At 44.3% G+C, this 26980-nt stretch overlaps 1 protein-coding gene and 1 pseudogene across 1 annotated transcript; one reads left to right on the forward strand and one right to left on the reverse strand.

Annotated features, from left to right (window-relative positions):
- Positions 1-10326: 10326 nt before the first annotated feature.
- On the reverse strand, positions 10327-21733 carry LOC123253795 (annotated as a pseudogene).
- Positions 21732-22848, forward strand: LOC123253546 (developmentally-regulated GTP-binding protein 1-like). The gene is given in 2 exon segments (XM_044682720.1): positions 21732-22452; positions 22455-22848. Coding segments are annotated over 2 exon segments (1098 nt in total). The 3' UTR covers positions 22832-22848.
- Positions 22849-26980: the final 4132 nt, after the last annotated feature.

Here is a 26980-nt window from a genome sequence, read left to right on the forward strand (position 1 = left end):
ACAACAGAGGAAGACAAACAAGTATCCAAACCTTCCCAAAACAATGAAAACTGGTCACAAGATATTAAAGAGTTCAAAAATGAGATGTTGAAGAAGATGGAAGAGATCTGGCAAGAAAATAACAGCTTAAAAGGCAGAATTTCATAATTGGAAAGTGAGGCAAGCCAACTGAAGACCAGAAATGACCAGATTGAAAAGGAAAACCAGTCCCTAAAGGCTAGAATTGAGCAATTAGAAGCCAATGACCTCTCAAGACTACAAGAACAAATAAAACAAAGTCAAAAGACTGATAAAACAGAAGGAAACATGAAATATCTCAATGAGAAAGTGACAGACCAAGAAAACCGGTCTAGAAGAGACAATTTGAGAATCATTGGTCTTCCAGAAAAAGCAGAAATTAATAGAAACTTGGACTCCATACTTAAAGAAATTATTCAGCAAAATTGCCCTGAAGTTCTACAACAAGAGGCCAATATAGACATTGAAAGAATCCATAGATCACCCTCAACACTCAACACAGAAAAGACAACAACTAGGAATATAATAGCCAAATTCAAGAGCTTTCAATTAAAAGAAAAAAATCTTACAAGAAGCCAAAAAAAGACAATTCAAATATCAAGGAGCACCAATCAGGATCACACAGAATCTGACAGCCTCCACTCTAAAACACCGCAAGGCTTGGAATACGATATTCAGAAAGGCAAGAGAGCTGGGCCTTCAGCCACAGATCAACTACCCATCGAAACTGACTATCTACTTCCAGGGGAAAGTATGGGCATTCAACAAAATTGAAGATTTCCAAGTTTTTGCACAAAAGAGACCAGTACTAAATGGAAAGTTTAATACCCAACCACAAAAATCAAGAGAAACATGAAAAGGTAAATAAGAAACAGAGGGAAAAGAAAGAAAACTCATAATTTTTTTTAATTTGACTCTTTAAGGGCTTAAATAAGATCTAATTATCTGTATTACTGTGTGGAGAAATGTTATGTATAATTCTCTGTAGTGAACTCTATTCACTATAACATTCACTATTATAGCAACCATGGGGGGTGGGAAAGAGGGGGGGGAATAGTAGGGGACACCAAGAAAAATCTGAGTAAATAAGAAAAATAGGATATTCTATTACACACAAAGAGGGCATGGGAAGGGGAGGGGATAAATACTATTATAAGAAGGAGAGGAAGAGAGCATTAAGAGGTAATAATCAAATGTTACTCTCAGTGTAATCAACCCAGAGAGGGAAGAGTAGCTTTATTATCCATTGGGATATAAAACTCTATCTAACCCTACTCAGAAAGTCAGAAGGGATAAACCAAAGGGAGCAGGGGAGGGGGGAGGTCAAAAAAGGGAGGCGAGAAGAGAGGGAAGGAATTCATTAGGCCTTTAAAAAACAAAAAGAGGGGAATAGCAAGGGAGGGGGAAGAAAGGGAAGTCAATCAAGGGAGGGGATAAGGGATACTGGCTCAAAGCAAACCACTGGTTTAAAAGAAAATAGTGTAAGAAGAAGGGGTGGGTCTAGGTGAGGATACAAAAATGTCAGTGAATGCACAACTGATCATTGTAACTCTGAATGTGAACGGGATGAACTCTTTCATAAAACGGAAGCAAATAGCAGAGTGGATCAGAAACCAAAATCCTTCCATATGTTGTCTACAAGAAACACATATGAGGCGGGTGGACATACACAAGTTTTAGGTTAAGGGCTTGAGCAAAATCTTTTGGGCATCAAATGAGAAAAAGAAGGCAGGAGTGGTTATTATGATCTCTGACAAAGGCAAAGTAAAATATGATTTAAAAAGACAGGGAAGGTCATTGCATCCTGATTAAAGGCAGTATAAACAATGAGGAAATAATACTGCTCAATGTAGGTTACAGACCTCCCAGAATTAGAGGTGTTCTCACCTTTGGTGATTAAATCTAAAGATGGGCAGTGTAGACTTAATCTAATTATCACAACGAGAAGCTAGAAAGATACAACTGGGATATCAAGGAGCACCAATCAGGATCACACAGGATCTGGCAGCCTCCACACTAAAAGACCGTAAGACTTGGAATATGATATTCAGAAAGGCAAGAGAACTGGGTCTACAACCAAGGATCACCTACCCATGAAAACTGACTATATACTTCCAGGGGAAAGTCTGGGCATTCAACAAGATAGAAGATTTCCAAGTATTTGCACAGAAAAGACCAGGATTAAATGGAAAGTTTGATATCCAACCACAAAAACCAAGAGAAACATGAAAAGGTAAATAAGAAACAGGGGAAAGAAAGAAAGAAAACTCTTATTTTTAAATTTGCCTCTTTAAGGGCTTCAATAAGATCAAATTATTTGTATTCCTATATGGAGAAATGTTATGTATAATTTTTAAAATATGTATTTACTATTATAGTAATTAGAAGAATTATTCATAGGGAGAGGTTGGAGTACTAAATGGTCTAAGATGATATGGGGGGGTGGGAAAGAGGGGGATGAAGAGTAGATGGCACCAAGAGAAACTTGAATGAATAAGAAAAATAGGATATCCTATACGACACAAAGAGGGCATGAGAAGGGGAGGGGATAAGTAATATTATAAGGAGAGGAAGAGAGCATTAATAGATAATATTTAAACCTTACTCTCAGAGAAATTAACCCTGAGAGGGAAGAGTAGCTATATCCATTGGGATATAGAATTCTATCTAATCCTACTGAGAAAGTCAGAAGGGATAAATCAAGGGAAGCAGGGGAGTGGGGAGGTCAAAAAAGGGAGGGGAGGAGAGGTGGGAGGGAATTCATTAGGACTTAAAAAAAGAGGGGAAGGGGGCAGCTGGGCAGCTCAGTGGATTGAGAGTCAGGCCTAGAGACGGGAGGTCCTAGGTTCAAGTCTGACCTCAGACACGTCCCAGCTGTGTGACCCTGGGCAAGTCACTTGACCACCATTGCCCACCCTTAACACTCTTCCACCTATGAGCCAATACACAGAAGTTAAGGGTTTTAAAAAAAAACGGAAATAAAAAGGGAGGGTGTGGAAAGGGAAAGTAAACCAAGGGATGGGACAAAGGGGACTAGTTTAAAACAAACCACTGGTTTAAAAGGAAGAAGGGGTAGAAATAGGAGAGGATACCAAAATGTTGGGGAATACACAAGTGTTATTTATAACTCTGAATGTAAATGGCATGAACTCGCCCATAAAACGGAAGCAAATAGCAGAGTGGATTAAAAACCCAAATCCTACCATATGTTGTCTACAAGAAACACATATGGGGTGGGTAGATATACACAGGTTTAAGGTCAAGGGCTAGAGCAAAATCTTTTGGGCTTCAACTGAGAAAAATAAGGCAGGAGCGGGGATCATGATTTCTGACAAAGCCCAAATAAAAATAGATATGATTAAAAGAGAGAGGGAAGGTAATTATATCCTGATAAAAGGCAGTATAGACAATGAGGAAATAACAATGCTCAACATGTATGCATCTGACAGAGCTCAAGAAGGAAATAGATAGTAAAACTATACTAGGGGGCAGCTGGGTAGCTCAGTGGATTGAGAGCCAGGCCTAGAGACGGGAGGTCCTAGGTTCAAATCTGGCCTCAGACACTTCCCAGCTGTATGACCCTGGGCAAGTCACTTGACCCCCATTGCCTACCCTTACCACTCTTCCACCTATAAGTCAATACACAGAAGTTAAGGGTTTAAAATTAAAAAAAACACAAAAACAAAAAAAAAACTATACTAGTGGGAGATCTAAATATTCTTCTTTCAGATATAGATAAATCAAACCAAGAAATAAATAAGAAAGAGATAAGAGAGGTGAATGAAATCCTTCTTTTCAGCTGCACATGGTACAATCACAAAGACTGACCATGTAATAGGGCATAGAAATATTGCAAAGAAATGCAAAAGAGCAGAAATAATAAATGTAACCTTTTCAGATCATAACGCAATAAAAATAATAATCAGTAAGGGCACATGGGCAGACAAATCAAATACTAATTGGAAATTAAATAATATGATTTTCCTAAATCAGTTAGTTAAAGAAGAAATAGAAACAATCAGTAATTTCATTGAGGAGAATGACAATGATGAGACATCCTACCAAACTCTGTTGGATGCAGCTAAGGCAGTACACAGAGGGAAATTTATATCCTTTAGTGCATGTATTAACAAATTAGAGAGGGGGCAAAGATCAGTGAACGGGGCATGCAAATCAAAAAACTAGAAAGGGAACAAATTAAAAATCCCCAGTCAAAGACCAAATTAGAGATTATAAAAATTAAAGGAGAAATCAATAAAAATTGAAAGTAAAAGAACTATTGAATTAATAAATAAGACTAGAAGCTGGTACTTTGAAAAAACAAACAAAATTGACAAAGTACTGGTCAATCTAATTTAAAAAAGGAAAGAAGAAAACCAAATCATCAGTATCAGAGATGAAAAGGGAGACCTCACCTCTAATGAAGAGGAAATCAAGGCAATCATTAAAAACTATTTTGCCCAATTATATGGCAATAAATATAGCAATCTAGGTGAGATGGATGAATATTTACAAAAATATAAATTGGCCTAGAATAACAGTAGAAGAAATAGAATACTAAAACAATCCCATCTCAGAAAAGCAAATTGAACAAGCCATCAAAGAACTTCCTAAGAAAAAATCCCCAGGACCAAATGGATTCACAAGTGAATTCTATCAAACCTTCAAAGAACAACTAATTCCAATATTATACAAACTATTTGACATAATAAGCAAAGAAGGAGTTCTACCAAACTCCTTTTATGGTACACATATGGTACTGATCCCAAACCCAGGTAGATCAAAAACAGAGAAGGAAAACTACAGACCAATCTCCTTAATGAACATAGATGCAAAAATCTTAAACAGAATACTAGCAAAAAGCCTCCCGCAAGTGATCATGAGGTTATTCATTATGATCAGGTGGGATTTATACCAGGAATGCAAGGATGGTTCAACATAAGGAAAACCATTCACATAATTGACCATATCAACAAGCAAACCAACAAAAACCGCATGATTATCTCAATAATCACTGAAAAAGCCTTTGACAAAATACAACACCCATTCCTATTGAAAACACTAGAAAGTATAGGAATAGTAGGACCTTTCCTAAAAGCAGCAGTGTCAGCCTCCCAGGCTGATCCCAGATTGCAAAAAGCTGCAGAGGTCATGGCCTGTGAGTATTCCCACTTCCTATGGGGATATGGCTGCCAGCAAGCCTCCAGGCCTGGAGGCCCACACTCAATGGTTGTCTGAATGGTCCATGATGGCCACGTCATCTACATGCCTGTCCAGAAGTATGGGGCTGTTGTATGTCTTCCAGTCGCCCATTCCAAGGAGAGAGAGGATCCTGGCCTGTGCTCTCAGTCCCTGGGGGGCATCCTAGTGCCCACTGTTGCTTTCCTGGTTACCGTTGTGACGTTGGCACCCTCTGTGACACCAAAGCCCACCATGACACCAGAATTTTTTCTGAACTCAACATCTCCCTCCACCTTCTAAAGCCTGCCTGGGGCCAGAGAAAGACAAATCCTTTTATTGCCCCACAGTGCTGAGAGAGGACTCAAAAGCCAAGATAATGCTGTCTCAAGCTCTTCATTCCAGGCCTGCCCCGTTCCTGAGTGCCCTCCACCAGGGTCTGTTAGAAGGCAACTGCTCCCGGATCCATTCTAGGTGACTAGCTATGTTGGTGTACACTCCAGGCTCATTTCGGTGCCCACAGCCTGTGCCCCAGCTGACCACTCCGTGCAGAGTGAGCCGGCCCTCCTTCTCTTCACACACCCCCAGTCCCCTGGAGTCCCCCTTAGAATCTAAGATAAAAAATGAAGAACCAAACTCGACTAAAGAACAGAGCTTGCCCCTCCAGGGGAATGAGCGTCCCTCGTCTCTTTCAGACGAACCTATCAAAAATCCCTCCCTTGAGGAGCCCCTTGTTCCCTCTAAGCCCAGACCACGCCTTTATCCAGTCCTATACACGGACCCTCCTCAAGATAGCACACTTAATCCGGCTCATCGAGCAGAGCTAGAGGAGGAGACAGCCCACTACCATAACAATGGCCCTCTGAGGAATAGACCTCCTCCCTACAACCTCCCATCCCCCATCCCTCAACTTGCCTCTCCAGCTCTCCCAGGTTCGGCTGAACTTAGAGAAGCCACAAGCCAGCTTAGAAAACAAGTCACAGATCTTAGGCAGTTCTTAGACTTGCAGAGGGAGATTTATAAATTAACCAATCAGTTGCAGGACTTGCAGTCAAACATTCTCTTGCCACTGAACTGTAATATCAAGCCGGTGCAGCCAAAAACTATGACAAAGTCTAAGAACCCTCCCCTTGTTTTCCCTGTCCTTACTAGACAACAGGCCACAGAGATTGCCCCCAAAACCTTCCTTTAGAAACGCCCCTCCCACATGATTCCTCTGACTCCGAGCAGGAGGAAGAGGGGGAGGAGGAAAGTGGATCCCGTGGAAATTCCAGGACCGCAGATACTTCAGGCTTCCCTCACCATCATCGGCCAATTTATAAAAAATTAAAAATTAAGCACATTAAAGACCTGCATTCGGCAGTTAAAAATTATGGCCTGAATGCCCCTTTTACACTCTCCATCCTAGAAGGGCTTGGAGGAGAGGGACACATGCTCCCCTCTGAATGGTCCAAAGTTGTGCAATCTGTCCTATCCCGAGGGCAATTTCTAATCTGGAAGGCAGAGTTCTTAGAAAGGGCAGAACATCAAGCTAGGCTCAACTTAAAAAATGCCCAGACAGCTAATTGGACGACCGACAAGATTGTCGGCCGTGACCACTTTGCATTAGAAAACCAACAGATGAGGCTGCCTCCCGGCTTACTCATGCAAACGGCGCACGCCGCTATGGCCGAATGGCGGGCAGTTCCTGCCACTGGCTCTGTTACAGCACCTCTCTCGAAAATCCTTCAGGGACCCAATGAGCCCTACGTGCAGTTTGTTGCAAAAATCCTTGAAACTGCTGAGAGAGTCTTAGGTCAGGATGGGTCAGACAACCCAGTGGTTAGACATTTAGCGATTGAAAACGCTAACTCTGCCTGTAAGGCAGCCTTAAAGGGGCAAGCTAGAGATCTTGATCTAAATGGGATGGTACGCCTATGCAGTGATATTGATGCCTATGACCACAAACTAAACAAGTCCATCTCCTTAGCCATCGGGGCAGCCATTCAGGCCTCTCGCCCCACCACCCCCCGAAATTGCTTTAAATGCGGGCAACCTGGCCATTTCGCCCGTGAATGTCCCTCTAACCAGACTCCCACCCCCCCTTCAGGCTCTAGCCCAAAGACCACCTCCCAGCGTTTGCCCTAAATGTCGAAAGGGTCGGCACTGGGCTGGAGATTGCCGAGCCAAACCTCAGAACTTTTCCCCAATGTCAGGAAACGGGATGCGGGGCTCCCACGGGAGCCCCTGCCCAGTTCCCTTACTCGAGCCACAGCCGGCAGCGCAGGCCTGGACCTCTGTGCCGCCTCCACCTGAATATTGACCCCTGAAGAAGGCCCGGTAGTCCTCCCCACCGGCAAATTCGAACCACCACCTCCTAGCATGTTTTTCTTGGTCATCGGCAGGGCGCTCACCACCTTACAAGGTGTAGTTGTGCATCCCACCCTTGTTGATAACGACTACACAGGGGAGATAAAACTTATCATAGAATCTCCTCACGGTCCGGTTACCATTCCTGCCAGTAAACGCTTAGCTCAGGCCCTCCCCCTCCCCATGATAGGCGATTTTCCCGCCGCAGCCCAAAAACGAGGTCCTTCCTCACCCGGCTCTTCCAACATTTATTGGGTACAACAACTTACTGAGTCCCGACCCACTCTGCAATTAAAGATCGAAGGAAAAACCTTCACAGGGCTGCTGGACACAGGGGCAGACTCTACTGTCATCTCCCAGGCTCATTGGCCCCGAGCCTGGCCCCTTCAACCCTCAGCCACCCACCTGTCAGGAATAGGTCAGATCCAAGATACCCTCCAAAGTACTAAGCTCCTCCATTGGCAAGATACTGAGGGCAATAGTGGCACTACCCGTCCCTATGTAGTCGCGGGACTCCCCGTTAATCTCTGGGGCAGGGATATTCTGGCCCAGATGCGGCTCCTTATGGTTAGCCACAGTGATGCTGAAATCTGGGTACCTCCCAGGCAAAGGCCTTGGCAAGAACGAACAAGGCATCTTACACCCAATATCCCCCCCAGCCCAAAACGATAAAGGAGGACTTGGGTCAAAAAAATTTTTATAAAGGTCACTGATCCCCCTGCAATCCAGGCAGATAAGATCACCTGGAAGTCCGATTCCCCTGTCTGGATTGACCAGTGGCCTCTAACATCTGAGAAGGTTCAAGCTGCCCTAATGCTAGTGCAGGAGCAACTCTCTCTTGGACACCTTGAACCTTCCACTTCCCCATGGAATACACCTATTTTTGTTATTAAAAAGAAATCGGGGAAATGGAGACTTCTACAGGACCTACGTGAGGTCAATAAGACCATGCTACCCATGGGGGCTTTACAGCCAGGCCTTCCATCCCCGACTGCTATCATTTTCCATTCCCATAGTCAATTCCCCATCCCCCTCATTGACACAGCTCGAAGCTCAAGGCTTTAGCATTGCCCCAGATAAAATTCAAACTCAAAGCCCAAGAAACTCTTTATCCGTTAAGTGGCAATCAGACTTTTCTTCTTGCTCACGCCCTCTTTGTTCTCAATTTCCTCACGCTGGATGCCGAAGGGCATTCCGCTGCTGATCGCCACTGGAATCCGCATACTTCATCTAATCTGGCCACAGTCCTTTGGCGTGACCCCGTCACGGGCCTCTGGTGTGGCCCCGACCCTGTCATTATCTGGGGAAAGGGCTCCGCCTGTATTTTTGATAAAGCGGCTAACAATGCCCGTTGGATTCCATCTAGACTGATTAAACCTTTCGCCCCTGACTAACCCTCCTAAGCCAGGGAGAAGTCTTTTTCCTCTTCCTTTTTCAGAACCACAACCCTGACGACATCACAGATGGGACCTCAGATCCTGAACTCGTTTTCTCTGGCGGTTTACATCATCTACTCCACCTTCCTTCCGGTCACCACTTCCAGTCCTCATCTCCTGGTCCAACAACGATGGGAGATCATCAATCCAGTTAATCAAGCCATCATTACCTCCGTTTCTTCTTCCCAATGGCCCCAATGGACATGGTTTCCTTCCATTCCGGTTGATCTTTGTGCCCTAGGCGCCCCCCAGATGTCCTCAACCCACTACTGCGCCCCCACCCTCCCTGGCGTGCCTAGCTTCCCGGATTACTGGACTCAATACACTCAGTTTCCTCTATATGGCTGCCCTGGCTTTGATCAGCCACCACACTGTGGGGACCAGACAGACGGATTTTGTGCAGCCTGGGGATGTGAAACAATTGGCACTGGATATTGGATCCAGGCGAACCAGGACTTGATAGCAATAACCCGCAATCTATCCCGTCCATCTGTGTGCTCCCCCAGTCCTCCTAATTGTAATCCCCTCATTATCACATTTACCAACGCAGGGAAACGAAGTGTTAAATGGACAGATGGCTTGACTTGGGGTTTACGACTCTATAAGAAGGGCAGTTTTGATGATGTTCTCCTTTTCACCCTCCGCCTCCGTGTGCAGCCCCTCATTGTTTCTGTTGGTCCTAACATCATCCTCTCGGATCAACGACGCCCTTTTCCCCCTAACTCTCAGCCATTACCGGCTCCCACGCCTCTCCCCATCCCATCGGTTCCCCTTTTTTCCCCTTTATCTCCGAATCCCTCCTCCCAGTTACAGCCCCAGTCACAGCAAGGGTCCCTAAATATTCCCGGTACAGCAAACAGATTTTTATCTCTAGTATCAGGTGCCTATACTGCCCTGAATGCCTCCAGGCCAGATTTGACGATTAAGTGCTGGCTCTGTCTGAGTCCACAACCCCCTTACTATGAAGGTATTGCCTATATGGCAGAACCCAATGAAACAGTTCTAGCTTCCCCGCGCTGCGCCACCTTTCCTCGCCGTCTCACTCTTGCTGAAGTCTCTGGCTGTGGCCTTTGTTTAGGCACCATTCCCCGATCTCATGCCCACTTATGTAACTCCACCCTTGACCTCCCCCCTTCCCCTTCCTTTTTGGAAGCCCCGAATAATGGCTTTGGGGCTTGCAATACTGGCCTCACCCCTTGTATATCTCTTCTAGTTTTCAATACCTCCTTTGAATTCTGTGTTCTTGTCCAGCTATGGCCACGTATCTCTTTCCACAGGGACGACAGTGTGGCCTCCCTCCTCTCCCCCTCTCCTAGAACACGTAGGGAACCCTTTACTACTTTAGCTATCCTGCGGGCTGAACGGAGGGCGAGAACCGCGCACAACCCCCATCCTCTCTCTCCTGCAGCTGCCCCAGCGCTAACAACCAAGACATCCAGCCAGACGGAGCTCTGAGGGCAGGTTCGGACCCAGGCGTCCACTTCCCGGGCCCACTTTCCCTATCCAAGGGGAGGTCTGGGGCACGGAATTGGACCGAGGCCATCCTCTTGGCCCGGGGCACCGCTTGCCCCCGCCTACCAACTTGGTGCTGAAACGTGCGGGTCCGAAAGGGCTCCTGAGGTGGGTATTCGAGCTCCGAGAATCCCCGGCACTGCGCCAGCGCCTGTTGTGTCGCTCTTGGCCCAGGACCATCTCCAGCAGTTCTGGAGCAGCTTCCCCGCGGCCCACTTAGACAACGCAGGTCTCCCCAGCCTGGACCACTTCCTGCCCCCACTCCTGCGGGACCCAAACCCAGATCCCTGCCCTTCCCTGCTTGGGAAGAGCGAGCATGAGAGCGCGAGGAAACGCCAAGCCTGCTCTTTCCGTGGCCATAAAGGGATGGAGCTTGTCTCCTCCCAGACTCAAGCTTCCCCACGCCCAAGGCTCTGAATCTTGGGGTGATTCGGGCGGAGAAGCCTGACTAACTCTCCTGTCCTCCCGAGGGTGCGCTGCTGGGAGAGCCCAACGGGCGCTGGGAAGGCTGCCGGCGCCGAAGTTCTGGCCCAGGTAGAGCGCTGCTAAGCAGGGGTGTGCCCAGGAGTGCCACCAGGCCTCCCATAACGCCATGCAGTCCAGAGAGCCTCTTCCTTTGCCGCTGGCCACAGGCCCCAGAATCCATCTTCCACGGAGGAGCCGGGCCAAAGCGCCAGACTGCTGAATGATGCCGCCCAGCAGCGCTGATAGTCCCCTTTTCTACGTTTACGTTGTGCCCTCTGTGTTGTACCTTTTGCCCTGCCTGGGATGGCCTAATTGTAACCCCCACCTATTGCTCTCTGCCTGGTCTTAGATTAGGGGGAGGGGAGTCCCCCAAACTGAGCTCTGTGCTTTCCTCTCTCCGAACCTTGAACATAAATAACGCTGTGAGGCAACTATGGCTCAGTGATTAGGAGAACTGGGCCTAGAGTCAGGAAGACCTGAGTTCAAATGAGGCCTCCCACTTCCTGACTCTGTGACCTTGGCCACGGTCACAACCTCTGTAGGCTCCATGGATAGAATACAGGGCGGGGAATCAGAAAGATCTGAGTTCAAATCTGATCTCAGAAATACTTCCTAGCTGTGTGACCCTGGGCAAGTCACTTAACTTTTGATTGCTTGACAAAAGGATCCCCTGGAGAAGGAAGTGGCAAATAACTACAGTATCTTTGTCCAGAAAACTCCCTCGAGAGTTATAGTCTACTGAGTGCAGAGAGTTAGACATAACTGAACGAGTCCCCTAAAACTGAGCTCCCTGCCTTCCTCTCCCCCAACTATGGCCTACTCCACTGACCTATAGTTTGCCCTTCCTTAGTCTTTTGTCATCCTTCTGAAGACACTCTAATGCATTCCTTCCCCCAACTGACAATAAATGTTATAAAGCTGACTGAATTCAATCTTCGAAATTGTCCAGTGATTAAAGGGCTGTGCCCTCTCTCCAGCCAGATTCCCTCATAATGCCTGCCCTCTGCTTGGGCATACCCAGTGCCCTTTTTTCTGTGTTCATCCCATCCCATGACATTGCCTGCCCTATTCTTTCTGTTACCATTCTGGGTTGGTGCCATTTTTTCTGACAACTATCTGTAACTTCAACTGAATTCAATTCTACAAGGACTTATTAAGCATCTACTAAGTGGCAGTAAATTACCCAAACTGAAAAAGCCCCTGCCCTGCAATAAGCTTCTATTCTATTCCTCACACCTTCTGCCAGGGCCTGCCCATTCCCCTCCTCTTTGCTAGCCTCGCCCCTTAGTGCTAACACTGGGCCAACCTGGTGCTCTTTTTACCTACCCTAGTCAGGTCAGCATCATATCCATTTGTATCATCTCTATGCCTTCTATTGAGTGACAGCCTCACACCGATTTCTGTCTCATGCCCTCTGCCCATGTCTGTTCCCAAGATTAACCCTTTCACTTCTCTCTGCCCACCAACATCCTCTGTGTCTACCCTGTGGTTTCAGGGTTATCAATTCTGTGCCTTCAGCCTGTATCGATCCCCTTTATATTGTTCTGTTCCTATTTCATGGGTTTTCTATGCCTCCCCAGTGTCCCGTTCTGCCTGGACCCATCCAGCGTCTTCCGTCTGTCTTGTCAGCCCACGAAGCCCTCCCCTCTGGCCCAATCAGTATCTTTCTTTGGTCAATACTATCTCTGCATCCATCATGCCTGCCCTCCTACCTGCATCCCTCCCCACTCTGCTGATCTTGTGCCTACTGATGTCCTCTTATACCCTGGATAAGCACTATGCTTTTTCTTTGTTCCAAAGTCTATGCACACCTCATGCCCTCCATTGGAACTGATGTTGTACCTTTTCTGTGCTCATCTCATGCCATTTCTTTATCTAAGCAGCCTTTATTCCTTGTCTCTGTCCACCATGGAACCCCTCTAGAAAGTTCCTTCTGTGTTCATATTCCATGCCTTCTACACCCAACCTGTGCTCATTTTCTCTGCCAGCCTTGTGATCTCTGCCTATACTTTCTCTGTACACAGTCTAGTGCCCTCCATCCTAATACGGCTGTTCTCAGTATATATATATATATATGTATATATACATGTATATNTTGGTCAATACTATCTCTGCATCCATCATGCCTGCCCTCCTACCTGCATCCCTCCCCACTCTGCTGATCTTGTGCCTACTGATGTCCTCTTATACCCTGGATAAGCACTATGCTTTTTCTTTGTTCCAAAGTCTATGCACACCTCATGCCCTCCATTGGAACTGATGTTGTACCTTTTCTGTGCTCATCTCATGCCATTTCTTTATCTAAGCAGCCTTTATTCCTTGTCTCTGTCCACCATGGAACCCCTCTAGAAAGTTCCTTCTGTGTTCATATTCCATGCCTTCTACACCCAACCTGTGCTCATTTTCTCTGCCAGCCTTGTGATCTCTGCCTATACTTTCTCTGTACACAGTCTAGTGCCCTCCATCCTAATACGGCTGTTCTCAGTATATATATATATATATGTATATATACATGTATATATACATATATACATATATATATATAATGTTCTCAGTATATTTCATCCTAATACTACTTGCCCACCTGTGCCTCATTGTGCCCTCCTACCTCCACCCAAATTGGTTCAGATCTAGGTGGCACTGCTCACCCAATCCTTTGTGGCAGCCATGTCTGTGCCCATCCAGTGCCCTCTAACCACTCCACACCTTTGGTGACCTTTCTCTGTGAATTCTCATCCCTTTTATTTCTGAAAGGAGGTTCTCCCTGTTCCTCCCTTCTGTCCCCTGCTAGTATGGAAATACTTGGTCCCTAACTTACCTGTGAAGGACAATGGAGCAGGAATAGTTGGATGCTGTGATGCAATAGCTGGATTCTGAGTTGGATCCTGGCCTATGGCCAGTTTACAGTACTCTCAGCTCATCCGGGTCTCAGAGAGAACAAAGCACCAGGGGCTAGTGTCATTATCTGGGTTCCTGAAACCATACCTAAATGGCACTCAGCACCCTTTCTATGACTCTTTCCTGGTTTGAGCCCCAAGCTGACTCCTCCCCAAATCCTCACTTCCTTCTTCCCTGACTTTGCCTGGGCCCCTCCATCTCCATCTCCTCATTCCCCAGGCCCATTTGCTTTCTTTTTTTAAACCCTTACCTTCTTTCTTAGAAGGGATAATAAGCGTTGGTTCCAGGGCAGAAGAGTGGTAAGGGCTAGGTAATTGGGGTTAAGTGACTTGCCCAGGGTCACACAGATTTGAAGTATCTAAGGCCAGTTTTGAATCCAAGAATTCCCAGCTCTAGGCCTGCCCACTCCCATTTTTTATAAAAAGCCTACTAAACCCCAAGCCCTCCTCACCTGCAGTAGGGGTCATTGCCCAAACCCCTGGTCAGCACATATTCCCTGGACAGATGCTGATATGCGGCCTCAGAGGATCAGGGTCGGCATTGCTTGCCTGATAAAGTGGTCTGTGCTTTGCCCCATTAGGTGAGTCCTTGACCATTAAAACATCTTGCCCTGGTGTCTAGCACCAAGAAGAGCCATCCAGAGATGAGAGGGACTTGGGGGAGCCCTCCAGAACTGGGCTCTATGCCCTAGCACTTCTCTGGGGACAGAAAGCATGCTAATTAAGGGAAAGTTGTTCAGTCATTTTCAGTTGTGTCCAACTTTTCATGACCCATTTTGCAGAAATATTGGTAATTTGCCATTTCCTTCTCTAGCTCTTTTTATAGATGAGGAAACGGAGGCAAACAGGATAAAGTGACTTGCCCAGGGTCACACAGCTAGTAAATATAGGAAGTTAGATTTGAACTCAGGAAGATGAGTCTTCCTAACTCCAGGCCTGTATAAGGAGTGAGTGTGTACCAAGAAGATGCCAGCACTATAAAAGAATGCCTGCCCTTTGATCCAGCCATACCATTACCGGGTTTGTACCCCAAAGAGATCATAGATAAACAGACTTGTACAAAAATATTTATAGCTGTACTTTTTGTGGTGGCAAAAAACTGGAAAAGGAGGGTATGCCCTTCAATTGGGGAATGGCTGAACAAATTGTGGTATATGCTGGTGATGGAATACTATTGTGCTCAAAGGAATAATAAACTGGAGGAAATCCATGCGAACTGGAAAGACCTCCAGGAATTGATGCAGAGTGAAAGGAGCAGAGCCAGAAGAACATTGTATACAGAGACCAATACACTGTGGTAAAATTGAATGTAATAGACTTCTGTACTAGCAGCAATGCAATGACCCAGGACAATTCTGAAGGATCTATGGAAAAGAACGCTACCCACATTCAAAGGAAGAACTACAGGAGTGGAAACAGAAGAAAAACAACTGCTTGAACACATGGGTTGAGGCGGACATGATTGGGGCCGTAGACTCGAAACTACCACACCAATGCAACTATCAACAATTTGGAAATAAGTCTTGATCAATGACACATGTTAAAACCAGTGGAAATACGCATCTGCCATGGGGAAGAGGGGGAAGTCGGGGGGTGAAGGGGAAAGTAAGAGCATGAATTATGTAACCATGTTAACTTTTCTAAAAAATAAATATTAAAAAATGTTTAAAAAAAAAAAGAAGATACCATCAATGGTCCACAAGAGGCAAGGACTCTGATGGTGTAATTAGAAATCTTGAACCCTTGGACTTCTTCTCCCAAAATCTTTTTCCATTCGTCTACATTGCATCCTCATGTTTTGTTTATAAGTTGACTGTAACCCTGCCTTTTCTCTCTCTTCTCCCACGTTCATGGCTTGGAAAGCCGGCTTTACTCAGGCTTTTACTTTTGTCTTTTTATTCCTTTTACTTCAAGTGACTATTAATAAATCTTATAAAATATAATACTTGGAGTTATTGTGTATTAATTTTTAAGCTTCCATAACTCAGGTGTTTATATGCCTCACTCTTGCATCCCTGAAATTGTGCTTGCTGGCACAATGGATAGCATATTGGCTAGAAGTCAGGAAAATGTAAATTCAAATCCTGCCTCAGACACTTAACTAGCTGTGCAACCCTGACCAAATTCACTTAATCTCAGTTTCCTCATCAGTAAAAGTACAGCAATATGACCTCCCTTCCAGGGGTGTTATGAAAAGACAATCAGATCATATTTGTACAGATCTTTGCAAATCTCACAGCACTTTATAATTTACAAGTTTTATATATATCTAGGATTTATACTATTATCATCTAGATTCTCTCAGGATGAGGCCCACAAGGATAGAACCCCTTCCCCATGCCTAGGCCTTGGGGCCACCTTCCATCCCTGTGTGGGGTGATTGTGTTGAGTACTCAGAAGCCCAGGGTTAGGAGTCAGGCAAAACAGACCTCAAATGAATGGGCACCTTTTGGGCAGTGCTGGCCCATGAGGTGGGGGGCACAGAGGCAGCGGCTCCATGAATGATATTGATTAGGTCCCTTCTCTCTGGCATGGATTGTGCTTGCAGTGATCTGTGGACAGAAGGCCCCTGAATGAGGCAAGGGAAAGGGAAAGGGGGGAGGGTGATGCCAGGAAGAATGAATCAAGGTGATGGTGTCCCTCAGAGGTTTCTCTCAGTCTGGGGACTGGGATGGGAGATAATCATCCCTACATGCCCTTTTTTTTGGAGAAGTAAAGTAGAAAGGCCTGAGCTGTATCCATATTCCTATCTTGGGAGTAGGGTAGGGGTGGCACCCAAGGGCTTTCTGGAATGGGGGTGGGATGGGGGAATGAGAGGAAGGAGGAATTGCAGCTCCAAGGGAGGCACCTTTCACTTTCTTGGACTCCAGGCAATAGGCCCACTGCTGATCTCGATTATAGTTGTTGGTGGTTGCATGCCTGGAGAAAGAGGGGATCATCCCTGCTCTGCACAGCCCCAAAAGACATACCCCAAAGACACACCTATCCCCAAATCTGGCCAGAGGGCACAACCAGTACCACTGAATTTCAGGGAGTTGGCTGCCCGGTTTCTTGGGACTCATAGCCTGGGACAGGGAGGTACCTTCTCATTTAGAAAGAATTTAAAGATTTACAGAGCTCTCTACAGTCAATAACCCTGTAGGAAGGGGGTGCAAATGTCGTTATCCCCATCTTACAGATCAATAAAGAGGTTCAGACAAGCCCCAGGCCACACAACTAGAAAAATGTCAGAGTGACAGACATGTCTTGCCGAGGAGAAAAAGGAGAAAAAAGGCAGTTTATGGGAATGGAGTAACATTCTCATTTGGGAGCCTTGTAGAACACTGTGACCAAGACAATCTAGCCTCGCAGAGGCCAGGAGGCCAGGAGCTTACCGGGCATGGGGCCCTGGACGACCCTTCTTGGTACCTCTGGGGTGCAGCTGGCCTCGGTATTGGAAGGGGAAGTCACAGGGCTCACCGCTGGTGACCAGGACTACAATTAACCGGCAAACACCTAATGATGCCATTCAGCATACGGCAGGTCCCAGACCTACCCTCGAGAGGCTGGAAGTCTAGTTAGTGGTCAGGACATATGTCAAGTCTAGAAGCATTTATTGAGCACTAACCCAATGTGCCTTGCTAGGCATTGCGCTAAGTGTTGGAGATACAAAAAAGACAAAACCGAACAAAAACCAGTCCCTGTTCTCAAGAAGCTCACAGTCTAATGGGGGCCAAAACACACAAGCAAATATATATAGATAAGGCACATACAAGATAAATTGGAAATGATCTTGAGGAAGGCACTAAGATTAAGAAAGACTAGACTTGGGGCACCTGAGTGGCTCAGTGGATGGAGAGCCAGGCCCAGAGATGGGGAGGTCCTCGGTTCAAATCTGGCCTCACACATTTCCTAGCTGTGTGACCCTGAACAAGTCACTTAACCACCATTGCCTAGCCCTTACCACTCTTCTGTCTTGGAACAGATACTCAGGATTGACTCTAAGACAGAAGTTAAGGGTTAAAAAAATTTTTAAAAAAGATTAGATCAAGTCTCTTAGGAGAGAAAGGTGAGACTTTAGCCAAGGCTCAAAGGAAGTCAAGAGGTGATGAGGAGGGAGAGTGTTCTAGGCTCAGGAAACAGCCAGTGAAAATGTCCAATCAGGAGATGGACTGACATGTGCAACTTCTAGTGATGAGGCCAGTGTCACTGGATCATGGAGAGATAAGTGTATGAAGGCTGGAAAGACATAGGTTATAAATAGAGATTTTTATATTTGATCGTGAAGAAAACAATAGGGAGCTGTTGGAGTTTGTCGAATGAAATCAGGAGGGACGACCCGATCAGACCAGCTCTCAAGGGAGATCATTTGGATAGCTGAAAAATGCCAGGCCTGCAGAGCATCAGACAAATAGTATAGATAATAAAGAGACAAGAGGGAGAGACTGTGGTGTGCTGGGAGTCTCACTGAGAAGGAGCAGAAGGAATAAGAACCCATAGAAGAATGAGGAGAATTTGAATTGAGCTGGGTAGGAGGAGCATTCCAGGTAGAAGGAATCCCCAACACAGACAAAGGTATTGAGGTTGGGGGTGGAGGAGGGGAAGGGGAAGGGATTGGGAGTGTCAGAGAACAGGTTTAGGAAATAAATGAAGAAGAGCAGTGGAAGTAGTGAGGAGTGGACAGAGAGCACCAGGCCTAGAGTCAGGAAGATTCATCTTTCTGACTTCAAATCTGGCCTCAGACACTTAGTAGCTGTGTGATCCTGAGCAAGTCACCTAACCCTGTTCGCCTCAGTTTCTCTTCTGTAAAATGAGATGAAGAAAGAAATAGCAAGCTGCTCCAGTATCTTTGCCCAGAAAACCTTAAATAGGGTCATAAAGAATTGGACACAACAATGACAGTGAAAAATAAAACTGGAAAAGTGCATTGAGAACAAGTTGTGGAATGACTTGGTATGAAGCTAAGGAGTTTAGATTGGATCCTTGCATTATTTATCTTGGGACCTCTCCTACTGTCTAGCACAATGCCCTTAATAAAACGTCTGAGGACCAAAAGAATCCTAAACAATCAGAAGCCAGTGAATGTATCCAAGCAGAATACCAGCATATTAAACACTCCTCTAGAAAGGTTCACCTGACTAGAAGCACATGGCCTTCCATAAAATCAACACCTTAAATATTTGTTGAATGAATGGATTAATGAATTAGTTAATGGTGTAAAAGAAGATGAGAAGAAGGCAAGTATAAAATCTAGGAGGTTGTTACAGTCATCTAGGGACTAGGAGGCAAATGGGACCATAGCTTTAGAGATGGAAAGGACCACAAGAATCATCTAGTGCAGTGGTTCCCAAACTTTTTTGGCCTACTGCCCCCTTTCCAGAAAAAATATTACTTAGCCCCCTGGAAATTAATTTTTTTAAATTTTAATAGCAATTAATAGGAAAGATAAATGCACCTGTGGCCATCACCGCTCTCCTGGATTGCTGCAGCACCCACAGGGTGGGGGGGTAGCACCCACTTTGGGAAACACTGATCTAGTGTAAGAAATAAAATTAATATAGAGTGATAAAATTACAAATATCATGGTTTCAAAGGGTTTATTGAAAACCATTTAGAAAAATGAAGCCACATGCCTAATTAAGATTTAGTTCAAAAGTTGTGCCATTACCTCTGCAGGAAAATACAGAGCATACCAATCCCATCCTGAGTCTTTATACCTCTGTCTACATTATCACACTTCCTGTCCACCTCATTATGCAAGAGGAATCATGGGAAATGTAGTTTTGAAAGAGTCCTAAATGTCCACAGGAAGTTTAGATCAGGGACCTCAAAATTAGTTCAAGGACACCCAAATTTCCAATATCACACTAAAGAGTCCATCCCCCTCATTTGACAGAAGAGGAAACTGAGGCCCAGGGCAGTGAATTTTCCACAGTCACACTGGTGGTATCATAAGTGAGATTTGAGCCTAGGACCTCTAGGTCTAGAACTAGTATTCTTTATGCCTTCCCAAGAATGTTCATCACTAGCTCATATCCCTCTTATTCCATAATGACATGGATTTGATAACTCTGAGGTACCACCTCCCACCTATCATTGGGCCAATATGACAGTAGAGGAAAATGATCAATGTTGGAGGGGATGTGGCAAAATTGGTACACTGATGCATTGCTGGTAGAGTTGTGAACTGATTCAACCATTATGGTGGGCAATTTGGAATTATGCTCAAAGGAATATAAAAGAATACATACTCTTTGATCCAATAATACTGCTACTAGGTCTGTATCCCAGAGAGATGAAAAAAATTTAGGAAAGGACCTGTTTGTACAAAAATATTTATAGCTGTTCTTTCTGTGGTGTCAAAGAATTGGCCCTCAATTGGGGAATGGCTGAACAAAATGTGGTAGATAATGGTGATAGAATACTATTGTGCTATAAGGAATGATAAACAGGAAGATCTCAGAAAGAGTTAGAAAGACCTTCATGGACTGATACAGAGTGAAATAAGCAGAACCGGGAGAATATTATACACAATAACTGCAATATTGTGGAACAACCAAATGTGATAGACTTTACAACTAACTTTACAACTAACAGCAATAACAATGATCCAGGACAATTCTGAGGGACTTTTGAAAAAGAATGCTATCCACCTCCAGAGGAAGAACTGTTGGAATATAAATGCAGATGAAAACATGATTTATCACTTGATTATTTGCGTATATATTTTGGGGTTTTGGTTATATGAGATTATTCACTTAAAATGCATAATAAAAAAATAACATGGGTTTGAGTCCCAACCCTTTTACTGTATCTCCATGGTCTGTGTGACTTTGGGCAAATCACTTCTATTTTCTAGGCCTTAGTTTTTTCATCTCTAAAACTGAGGGGGATAGACTACATTAGTTCTGCTCTGATAGCCTAGATTCTGTATTATAAAGATCCTTCCCAGTTCTGACATTGTGTTGTAATGGTTTTCCCAGCATGGACATTCTATACACAATATAGAATTAAAGACTAAATTCCAAAATTCTCTCTCCTATGACTCTATAAGTATCAAGCTTCTCTGTTCCCTCTCCCTCTCTTTTTCTTTCCTTCTCCCTTTTCTTTCCCTTCCTCCTCCTTTTCCTCTCCTTCCCTCCTTGCCTCCTTTCCTCCCTCTCTCTTTCTCTCTGTCTGTCTCTCTCATATAACCAGTGTCCCTCCCAATTACAGACTTGACTCATCTCTGATTTAGTTCTATAGTAGGGAAGGGAAAGGAGAGCGATGGTTGATGGAGCTGGAAAGGCAGAGGGGTGGCAGATAGTAGGGGCTCTTCCCCTGTACTTCACTGCCTCTTCATTCATTCACCAAACATTTGAAAGGCAGACTACATACAATAACAAAAGCCCCAATTTCTACAGAGCTCTATAATTTATCTATTTCCCTCACAACTTGGAGATTGCACAAGTATTAGCAGAGAACAGGCAGTCTCTCCTTTCTCTCTGGATCATCCGCCTGATACACAGCAAGGGCTTAATAAATGCTTATTACTTGACTGATCCATGCATAACAGACCCTAAATAATTGCTAATTAATTGATGGGTTGTTTACAAATGAGGAAACTAAGTGTCTTAGAAAGGTTAAGTGATTTGGCCAGGCTCAGAGGTCTCCAGGGCCTGACAGTACTTCCTCATGCATGTATCCCCCATAGTTCCTGACACAGTTGCCTACACAAAACAGGTGTTCGGTGTTTGCCATTTCACAAACGGGGAGCCCAGGCTCAGGGTGGGACACCCCAGAAGGAAGGAAGGAAGGGAAGGAGGCATTAAGAAAGGCCTGAGAGGCCTGGGGTAGCGGTGGCGCGGGCAGCTGGAACTGGGAGACCTGGCCGGTCAGGACCGGGAGCAGCAGCACCATGAGCGGAACCTTAGCCAAAATCGCCGAGATCAAAGCCGAGATGGCTCGGACTCAGAAGAACAAGGCCACGGTGCACCACCTGGGGTTGCTCAAGGTCCGGTTCGCCAAGCTGCACCGAGAACTCATCACCCCCAAAGGAGGTGGCGGCAGGGGACCCGGAGAAGGTTTTGATGTGGCCAAGACTGGTGATGCCCGCATTGGATTTGTGGGGTTCCCGTCAGTGGGGAAGTCCACGCTGCTCAGTAACCTGGCTGGGGTGTACTCTGAGGTGGCTGCCTATGAGTTCACCACCCTGACCACCGTGCCAGGAGTCATCAGGTACAAAGGAGCCAAGATCCAGCTCCTAGATCTCCCAGGGATCATCGAAGGTGCCAAAGATGGGAAGGGCAGAAGCCGGCAAGTCATTGCAGTGGCACGGACCTGTAACTTAATTCTGATTGTTCTGGATGTGCTGAAGCTGCTGGGCCACAAGAAGATCATTGAGAATGAGCTCGAGGGCTTTGGGATCCGCTTAAACAGCAAGCCCCCCAACATTGGCTTTAAAAAGGACAAAGGAGGCATCAACCTCACAGCCACGTGCCCTCAGAGTGAGCTCGACGCTGACACCATGAAGAGTATCCTGGCAGAATACAAAATCCACAACGCTGATGTGACCCTGCGCAGCGATGCCACAGCTGACGACCTCATTGATGTGGTGGAAGGCAACAGAGTTTACATCCCCTTATCTACGTGCTGAACAAGATCGACCAGATCTCTATCGAGGAGCTGGACATCATCTATAAGGTGCCGCACTGTGTGCCCATCTCTGCTCACCACCGGTGGAATTTTGATGACCTCCTCGAGAGAATCTGGGACTACCTGCGCCTAGTGAGGATCTACACAAAGCCCAAGGGACAGCTGCCGGACTACACCTCCCCCGTGGTGCTGCCTGACTCCCGGACCACAGGGGAGGATTTCTGTATGAAGATCTATAAAAACCTCATCAAAGAATTCAAGTATGCGCTGGTCTGGGGTCTGTCCGTGAAGCACAACCCTCAGAAGGTGGGGAAAGACCACCCGTTGGAAGATGAGGATGTCATTCAGATTGTCAAGAAGTGAAGCGACCTCTGGTGCTGTTGCTGCCGCCTCCACCCACTGCTGCCACCAAGGAGAAGGCCTGAACCCTGTGCCCCCAGGGCCATCCCGGGCTCAGGAGCAGAGCTCAGGAGGGCACTTACTGAGCTTCCCTTCCTTAGCGCTGTCATTCACTTCTGGGGAACCACATAAAGAGTCCAGCTGGCTGGCGAGGGGAGGTGGGTGGGAAAGAAAAGCCTGCGGTGTGGGTGTTGGTGGCTGAGGAAGTATAAAGCCATCCTCCCTCCCCACTCATAATCACAATAATTTACATTCTGCCTCCAGATCTGTGCCTTCCCTCAAAGCCTGGGGCTGGAGTGTCCCTAGACTGCTGGCCCCTTTAGACTTCTTTCAGCCTCTCTTTCCATAGTCTCCTCCTTTAGATTGTGAGCTCCTTGAGGGCAGGTCTTTTGCCTGTGTTTGTATCCTCAGGGCTTAGCACAGAGTCTGGTATGTAGTAGTTGCTTAATAAATGTTTATTGACAAAGAGAATGCAGAGCTGAGTGATTTAGAAGGCCTATGGGAGTAGAAATGCAAAAGCAAAACATATGACATCACTTATCACATGCCTATGTGGGCATGTGATTTGGGGTTTAGGCTTTAAAAAAAAATCTAAAAAATTAAAAAAATTTTGCCCTATAGCAAAAATGAATAATATGGAAATAGGTATCAAGGGACAACATTTGTACAACCCAGGGGAATTGCTTATTGGCTCTGAGGGAGGGGGAGGGAAGAGGAGAGGGAAAGAAAATGAATCATGGAAACATGGAAAAATACTTAAAATTTAAAATAAACAAAAATAGAAGGCATATTTCCGAATTGCTTTCCAGAATGGCTAGACTAGACCATTCCATAGCAACAACAGTGCATTAGTGTGCCACATCTATATCCCCTCTAACAATTTTCATTTTCCTTATTTGTCATCTTTGCCAATCTAATAGGTATGAGGGGGGAGTCTCAGAGTTGTTTAAATGTACATATTCTCTTGTGAGTGATTTTAGATCTTTTAAAATATGGCTGTTGGTAGTTTGCTTCTGGCCTCACATACTTCTTAGATGTGTGACCCTGGACAAGTCATTTAACTCCCATTGCCTAGCCCTTACCACTCTTCTGCCATACACACTATTGATTCTAAGACAGAAGGTAAGGGTTTTAAAAAAATTAACCTGCTGACCATTTCTTACCATGCAGTAGTATTCCATCATAATCATATGCCACAACTTTTTTAGTCATTCCCCAGTCAATGGATATAAACAGTTTTTAAAAGAAGACATTGCTTCTACTTGAAAATACTAAAGGTAAATTTCTGTACAAAGAGTATATAATTCAGGGTTTTCATTCATTCAAATTAGTCTCTTTCCAAATCAGTATGTATTTTTGGTTGATTATTAAGCAGAAATTTGCTAAGAAAATGATGAGTAAAGGGGAAAATAGTCAAAACAAGACCATTATGAAACTCATAGTTATTAGCTAATAAAGATGAAGAACAGCATTAGAGAATGCAGCAGGCATGATTATCTTCTGATAAAGCAACAACCATACCATTCAGACTTGGTTTCACAAAGCAATATGATACAGAGGAGAAGAGTGGATTGAAAGTCAAAGTGCCTTTCATGAATTAAGCATTACAGCATTCAACTCTGGGAATGCAAAATTGAAAGAATGAGAAAGGAAATAAGTGCTCTAGGCTATAGAATCAAAATCCCATGGTCTTAGAGGAAGGCTAGAATGTCCTGGAAAGGAAATGTGTGTGTGTGTGTGTGTGTGTGTGTGTGTGTGTGCTCTAAGTCCTCCTTTTATTTTTAAATATAATTAATTTTTATTGGTAAACATTGACACCAGCATTAGAAATGTCAGTAGAAAAAGAACATTTCAGTTGTTTTCTCTCATATAAAGATTTGATCTTATTGACTGTAGCAGTTAGTGAAATCATCTTCATACAAAAGGGTAAGCTGATTTGAGTTACAACCAGCATACAGTGTGTGCACAAGGGTAAAAAGCCTTCTGTATGTGGACAATTGATGGCACCAGTGCTTTACACTCAACAAAACTGTTCCTTGGTGTTTCTTTTCTCTATTAGGTTTTACAATGTAACAAGACTATAATTTGAACCACAGCAATTGGGAAGCAAAGTTGGGCTGAAGAGTTTTTAAAAGCTTGATAGATGAATAAATTCCAACATACAAGAGGAAAATGTAGATGTTAAACTTATCTCACTGGATCCCCATTTCATCAAAGTTTAGGTTTTCATTGCAAAAAAGAAAAGAAAAGTATAAGGTTGTGCTGATGATCCTGGAATAAAGATGTGTTTTGACCCCATGATCTCCTTTACTCTGGAATCCATTTTTTCTGCATTTAGAAACATTTCCATGAACGTTTATTTTCCACCACAAAGTACCACAATAAAGACAGGAAAGATCATATTTGATGGTTTATGAGGGGAAAAAACCCCTAAGGAAGAGGCACAAAATTGGTTTTATCGGCTATCTTCCTGACATAGAAGGAATTAAGAGGGATTATCTTCTATCTTTACAAAATTCAGTTTTTTGAAAATAAGCAATTCCCCAAACCACACAACATATATTAAATTGTGTGGTTCAAACCAAGTATCAATTTTCTACCTAAATAACTGCATATCTGATAGAATAAAAGAAGTTCCATTGTTTAGCTTTACATAAATAATTGCTTCCTGAAAATTTAATTCAGGCTACACACATTTCATATAAAGTCTACATATGACATTCATAAACCATTCAAAAAAGAGCATATCACATACTGGGGCTGACCACATAAATACTGAATATCTAGTCATTTGAAGATACATATATGCTGATGAAAGCAGAACAAGTAAAAAAAGTTGAAAAAGAAAGCAGATGGAAACCAGGCCTTTCCAGATCTTATTCTTTGACTTTGGGCATGAACACAACAAATAACCCCCTGTACTATAATAGCAATATATTATAAACATATATGTGTGTATGTGCATATGGCTCATATATGAATATATATACCTAATATATACGATATACACATATATATCCTTTTGGATATAACAACTGTCATGGATGTATCCTATGGAAAAAAAGAATCAAAATAATGTCTTACAGCCCTGTTGAAAGAGTCCAATACTGTGTTGCAATAGAGCTAAATTTCTTCAACCTGAAATTTCCAATGATAGTACTTTTGCAAGGAGCAGTCACCAGAAATGGACTAATGGACTCAACCAAAAAGGCTCCTTGGAAGAAATGCCTAAAGATTAAGTATTTTTGTGATCTAAAGGAAGACCTTAAGCACACTACATCAACTCCCTGTGTAAGGATTGATGAGAAGTTGTGGTCAAGAGACCCACAGGATGAGATGATATGGATGAGCTGCTATCAGCATCACTAGATGGAACATCCATATCATTGACATCACAGATCCATTGAAGTATGAATGTGAGAATAACTAGAAAGATATTCCTTTTTTATGCCACTGTATCATCTATATCATGGTAGAAATGTTTTTATTTTAAGGGTACCAGTGATGAGCAGGGGTTTAAGAATAAGGTAGCCCAATCTTCTGGCAAAATGATTTCAGAACAATGTAGGTGGAGTCTATCCAACACAAGGTAGTACAAGTAGCTTTTTTGGTTTAAGGTTTATAGCCCCCTCAACTTGTCAAGGCTAAACTGGTAGTTGACAGAAATCTGATTCAATCCTGATTTAAAACCTTAATGGCAACACTTGGGCTCAGTTCAAACTTAAACATAAACAAACTCTACACTAAGACATAGATACTAACTATATGAGAATAGAGAACAAGAAAAAAAATCAAAATACATTCAGAAGTTTGAGAACCTTAAAAGTTGAACATAAGAAAATAGCTAATATTCACTATTCATGTCCATCCAAGGTCTACTGAAACTTCAAAGCTAGAGTCTTGCAAGATGCCCCCTGAATGGTAAAGGTGAGAGGAAAAGTGTGTATACAACTTCCAATACAACAATTCACAGAATACCACAAAAAAGTGATGGAGTTGAAGTAGATATTCTCCAAGGTTTCCTAAAGTCCTGTGATTTTTCTTTCTTTCATATATGCGTGTGTATGTGTATGTGTGTGTGTGTGTATGAGAGAGAGAGAGAGAGAGAGAGAG

This window comes from Gracilinanus agilis, chromosome X, assembly GCF_016433145.1.
Source record: "Gracilinanus agilis isolate LMUSP501 chromosome X, AgileGrace, whole genome shotgun sequence".
Taxonomy (NCBI): Eukaryota; Metazoa; Chordata; class Mammalia; order Didelphimorphia; family Didelphidae; genus Gracilinanus; species Gracilinanus agilis.